The sequence below is a fragment of the Stegostoma tigrinum genome, chromosome 14, assembly GCF_030684315.1.
Source record: "Stegostoma tigrinum isolate sSteTig4 chromosome 14, sSteTig4.hap1, whole genome shotgun sequence".
NCBI classification, from domain to species: Eukaryota; Metazoa; Chordata; class Chondrichthyes; order Orectolobiformes; family Stegostomatidae; genus Stegostoma; species Stegostoma tigrinum.
Window position 1 is genome coordinate 19,564,256 of NC_081367.1, and position 6,145 is coordinate 19,570,400.

A 6,145-nucleotide genomic window follows, 5' to 3' on the forward strand; every position below is an offset into this window, starting at 1 on the left:
TAGGTTAGGTGCATTAGCTACAGGAAATGCAGTTACAGGGATAGGATAGAGGAATGGGTCTGAGTGGGATGCTCTTTGGAGGGTTGGTGTGGACATGTTGGGCTGAATGGCCAGTTTCCACACTGTGGGGATTCTATGAATGCAGCTCACTGACCCTATCTCAAGGATAATTTCAAATGAGTGATAAATACCGGCCTAGCCAGCAACACCCATATTCCATGAAAGTAAAATTGAAAACCAATTGATCAAAAACATACACTGAAATCAGCCATAAATTTGATTTTTATCTAACAAAGCATTTTCTCCCTCATCGTTGTGAACCAATACTTCTCTCACTGGATGTGATTCCTGGAGTGATGACCATACATTATTGTGACACTAATGAAACATGTATCTTGCACCAGAAGTCTATCCCACTATTGATTTATAAAGGGAACTCATGGCCATGCCTGAGCTTGTTCTTTGTGTGTTTAGAAATCTATGTCCAAGTGAGGTCACTGATTGGTGACAGTATCGTGCATCCTGGGCAATTTTTCCTACATTGACATAAGGGAGCGGTAGCTAAATTTAGCCCTATTACTGCCCAGCTCTGATCATCAATCTCATTAAAAATCAGGCATCGATATGGACATCTTACTAATTTCTATTACCCTAGTATATGCTAGGTAATTTGAGTTACCAGGGGATAATATAATTCCTACATTTACACAGCATGCACATTTTCTGCATTGTCCCATTTGGGGACAATTGTCCCATTGTTTGCAATCGGTCCATTTATCAAATTATTTCTAAGTACAAGACTACAGTTTGTTTTGGACACAAAGTTAAGTTTAAGAAATTTTTATTACTAAATTGGTTGAAACAGAAGCTATTCATCAAAAGTTGCATTTTTTTATTTTGCAACAAGACTGTACATCATTGAAAGTACCACATTCAGACTCACCTTATTAATGACAAGCAGATCCCATTAGATTAGCAGAACCATTAACAAGAAGTCATTCTGGTGACACAGTAGTTTGGTTTGAATGCCCTATTTGTGAGAAAACTAACACATATTGTAGTAATGTCCTGATTGATTGAGTTATTTGAGATTAACAGCACATAAACATGGAACAAGCATCTCTTTTAGGTAACTCAGTCAGCTATAGAAGTCTTGCTTTGAATCTTCGAAGATTTACATTGTACCAAACTTTTACTCTATTTAAATCATTATTTTTCTTTCACTATGCTTTCCCCCAGACATCACTGCAAGCTTGTAAACCAACTGAACACTGCAGTTACATTTGACACATGGTAATTGTACATTTTAGAGGAATCTGCCATGGTTGATGCAAAACAGTGTATTTATTATGTCACAGTGAACAGCTCTTATCAAAAAGTTACCAATGGCTCTCATGTGACTTTGACAGTTTAATATGTTCCACTCTTATCTTTCTCAGCTTTAAAGCAGCCTTTAACAGTGACAGCCCTGCCAGAATGTCTCTCAACAGCATCCACCCAGCTGGGTGGGATTGCTTTTATCTGGTTCTATTCTCAATTTCATAGTAGTGACACAATTAACTTCATCGACCTCTCTTTCCACTTCAGCACCATTACCTCTGGTGTCCTCCAAAATGTCATTCTTAGATCCACCCATTTCTCACCTACATACTGAACCTCCAAAATATCATCTAGAATTGCAGCTTCAATTTCAAATGCATAAGCTGATGATACCCATCTCCACTTCACCATCATTTTCCCCAAACCCTCTGTCACTAAATCGTCAGACAGTTGTCTGTCATGCAATAGCTGAAATAGCAGGATTTTCCCCCGTATAAATATTGAAAGAAACAAACTCCAGTCCCACTGACTTCTTTCCTCTTCCAGACAGGTGAGATTGAATCAAATTGTTCACAGTCTTGGTATTTTACCTGATCCAAAGATGAGCAACTAACTAGACAACCACTTATCAGCCATGAACAAGATTATTTCCACCTCAGTAATATCATTGATCCACGTCAATTTAAATGCTGCTTAGCCATGCCTCTGCTACCTCTGGCCTTGAACATTCCATCTCATTCCACGCCACTTTCATAATCTGAAGTTTACGCAAATTTCTGAAGATTACATACTAATCTACATCAAATTCAATGCATCTATTAATCTTATGCTCGTTGCATTACATTGACTCCTTAGTTAAGAGGGTCAGTTAGCTCAGTTGGCTGTATGGGTGGTTTGTGATACAGAATGTTGCCAACAGCACACATGTAATTCCTGCACATGTTGAGGTTATGGTGTAGGTCCCACCTTCTCAATCATGCCCATCTTCATCTGAGATTATGGAAACTTTACTTTTTAGTTTAGCAACACTTCAAATTGAACATTTTTGTCCTTGCTTCACATTCACCTTCATTACTTCTGTAACAACTCCCAGCTCTACAATCCTCCTGATCACTGCACTCCACCAACTCTGGCCTCTTCCACATGCCCTGTTTTGACCATTTCACAACAGTTAGCCCTGCTTTCTGCTGCCAAGGAGTTGACCATTGGAAATTCCTCCCTAAAAAAAATTCTCCATTTCTGCCTTTCTGTTTCTTACAGTTTTTTTAAAAACAGTTCAAACCCATTGTCTGAAATCTCCCAGTGCACTGGACATAAGTTAGGCATTTGACATGTCAATAAGGGGGAAATTAAAAAAAAAGTCAAAATCAAAGATAATGGAAATTTAGGATTTTTTTTATTTATCGAGATATTCAATGCCATTACAGCAAAGTATATTGTATATTATAATCCACCAGCATCCAGAACAAGGTACATATCTTTTAGGAATGAGGAGAAAATCAAAATACATTACATCTGGTTCACTGCTTTCTGAAGGCAACCAGGACCATAAATGATGTCTTCGCCAGTGATAATAAAATTCTTTTGATGTTGGTAAAGTGCAACACTTACTGGTAACATTGTAATAGAACCTACTATTCAAAAGTACTTGATTGGCTGTTAATATCATTGGGATATCCTTACAAGGTATAAAAGGTTCTATAAATGATGATAATTTTTTTGAATTTCTCTTTATTAGCAAGCAAGAACTGCAGTCTAAAGAAAAGCCATCTTGGCAAATGAAAATTATTAAATGCATTCAAACAGTACAAATTCCCATCTCATCACGATGAAGTAAAAATCTTTCTAACACATTACTAGTAAATAGATAAGCAAAGCAAAACTAACTCACTTTCAGAGGTCAATGACAGAAGTCATTTAGTATGTATTGTCGCTACTTTAACAACACCTCACCTACTGGAGTCACAGCTGAATAAGTTTGGATTTTCCTTTATAGAAGTGTAACCCTTCTGGTCATTTTCTAACCTGTCATCTAAAACTTTAAAACAATAAGGACTATTCCAATGCTTAGCATATTAAAGGAACATTGCCATTGCAGTCAATAAAGAAGTTTCACAATTTGTCTCCTTATATAGAAAATTGAAATGTGGGATTGTCACATCATAAGGGCAGCCATTCAGCCAATCGAGTCTGTGCCTGCTTTCTGATACAGCAGTATAGGTGGCACTAATCCCATGCCCTTTGTGGTCCTATGACCTTTTCTCCAGGTACTTTTTAAAAGTCAATTTTTTTTAAAAAAAGACTTGAAGCTGTCACCACCAGACTCTCAAGCCAGGCATTCTGATTCCTAGCCAAACATTGCATAAAAATGTATCTTATCACCTTTAATTATTTTCTTAATCATAAGTCAATATTTTCTAGTTTTCCACTCAAACTTCTATTCTGAGAGCAGTCCCAACTTCTTCGATTTATCCAATTAACTGAAATCCTTCATTTATTGAATCATTTCTATAATCTTTTTCTGCTTCCTCAAAAATCTTCACATTTTTCTTAAAGAATGGAGTCCAAAGTCAGTACAGTATTCCAGTCAGGGCCAAATCAATGTTTTTTGAAGGCTTGTCATAACTTCAGAAATGCTGGAAATTACTGCTTTTTCAGATTTATTCATTCCTTTCATAAATCAACAAAATATCTGAGCTGCACTGCGAGAAAATATATTCAGCTCTGGAATTTGAATGTTAATGACTCATTTTGGGTTTTTGGTTTGGATTTCAATAACATGATGAAAAGCATTGCCAAAGGATTAGTCTCTATCCTAAATGACAATGAACAATTCTACATTTCAGAACAAAGTGTTTTCTTTTAAACATTAAAATCTCTACTGTGCAGTTATTCTAAATTAAAACAGCCATAGAACATAGCAGGTTTTGAAAACAAAATGATTAAGCAATAGTTTGCTTTGTGAGTTTTTTTTAAAGATTAGATTCCCCACAGTGTGGAAACAGGCCCTTTGGCCGAACAAGTCCACAGCGCCCCTTGGGGCATCCCACCCAGACCCACCTCCCTATAACCCACACACCCCTGAACACTGCGGGCAATTTAGCATGGCCAATCCACCTAGCCTGCACATCTTTGGACGGTGGGAGGAAACCGGAGCACTCGGAGGAAACCCACGCAGACTTGGGGAGAACATGCAAACTCCACACAGACAGTCACCCAAGGCTGGAATCGAACCCAGGTTCCTGACGCTGTGAGGCTGCAGTGCTAACCACTGAGCCAGCGTGCCGCCCTTTAAATCTAAGTGTCATCCACTGCTGTAGAAATTGCTTTTAAAAGGGATGAAATCTGAAACTATAACCGAAATTACTGGAGAAACTCAGGAGATCTGGCAGCAGAGTCATAGAGCTGTACAGCATCTATGGACAGAAAGCAGAGATAACTTTTCCGGTCCACTGACCCTTCTTAGAACTGTTTTTTTTGTTTATCTGTTTTTGTTTCAGGTTTCCAGCATCAGCAGTGCTTTATTTCATGGAAGTTAAATGGTTTGTCTTGTTGTCTTTCTGCACAATCATTACGAAAGGCTTTTCTAAAACAAAACAACTGAATAAGATTGTAATTAGTCATGAGTTTAACAAGTGGTTTTTTTTAAAAAAAGAGACCAGGTTGAACAGGAATGAGTTCTCCAAACAATTGTTCTAATACAATCTTATACGGAGCACAATCAAAAGCGTTTCTATTGATGAACTACTACGCTGGTCGTGTTTTAGCTCGGCCTTCCGCCTGCAACTTGAAAACAGTTTTGAGCCGCTCGAACCATTAAATGTCATTGACGTTTCATTGCATGGTGATGTAGATTATCACAAAATTATTTCAGGCCAATGATCACAAGTGGCGGAATGAATGGAATGTAAATATTAAAAATATTGTGCATACATAATGTCTAGCTATTTCCAGTTTGCCGGTGCTGGGGATCTGAAATAAAATCTGAAAGTGCTATTTCCGAAGAAGTCATCGCACTTAAAACCTTAGCTCTGCTATTCCCTCTCCGCGGTTGCTGCCAGAATTGCTGAGATCTCCAGCACATCCTGAATCTATTTCCAACACACTGAAAAAGGAGTTCTTCTAAAATGCGGCAGCAATTTCCCGCAGGAAAATAAAACATTCGCATACGCATATTTTTAATGTTGCCATTCTAGCAATTGAAATTCACCACTGTATATTAACTAAAATATTTCCAAGTAAACAAAGCAACAAAGGCATGGGGGGAGGGGTGGGAGGCTTGTACGGAAAACAACCGAAACAATGTTGAATTGCTCCAGCGCAACCCTATTGTCAATACGCAGGAGGGAAGCCAAACACAGCGAGATGCACTGTGACTGCGATTCACACCCTTTCTCCTTGGTAGTTTGTCGTCCCTTTTTGTAGTTTTATTGCAGACTAAAGACACAGCGCGAACTGTCAGCCCACGGAAACCCTGAGTGCTACAGCGCGGAGAGAGCGAACGGAGGGAAAAGTAACGATCTTTACAGGGGTGACGCTGTTGGCATGTAATAATATTGCAAGCGACTCACATTTTGCGGGATGAGAATCTCGGTTTTATCCGCTTCACTTTCTGCCTTTTCCGGCTTCTGCCCCAGAGCTGCAGGGAGAGAGATTTTCACCATTTTCTGTTTGCAGGATGGGGATATATTAACCACCCACTCTTCTCTCGTCAAATCTCAAAAATAAAGAAAATGTATGAAATATGTCGGCAGCTGGCTGCGCTTCCTGCTTCTGATTTGTCCTTTCGGTTTCACCCACCCCTCCATTCCTCGATTTCCGGAAG

At 38.8% G+C, this 6,145-nt stretch overlaps 1 protein-coding gene across 1 annotated transcript in view; it reads right to left on the reverse strand.

The window, feature by feature from the left end:
- Positions 1-6,144, reverse strand: part of LOC125457802 (integral membrane protein 2C-like) — a 59,341-nt gene extending 53,197 nt beyond the window's left edge. Inside the window, exon 1 of the mRNA XM_048542414.2 lies at positions 5,892-6,144. Coding sequence (XP_048398371.1) covers positions 5,892-5,984 — 93 coding nt within the window. The 5' untranslated portion in view covers positions 5,985-6,144. The remainder of the gene's footprint in view (positions 1-5,891) is intronic.
- Between the last annotated feature and the right edge of the window lies 1 nt (position 6,145).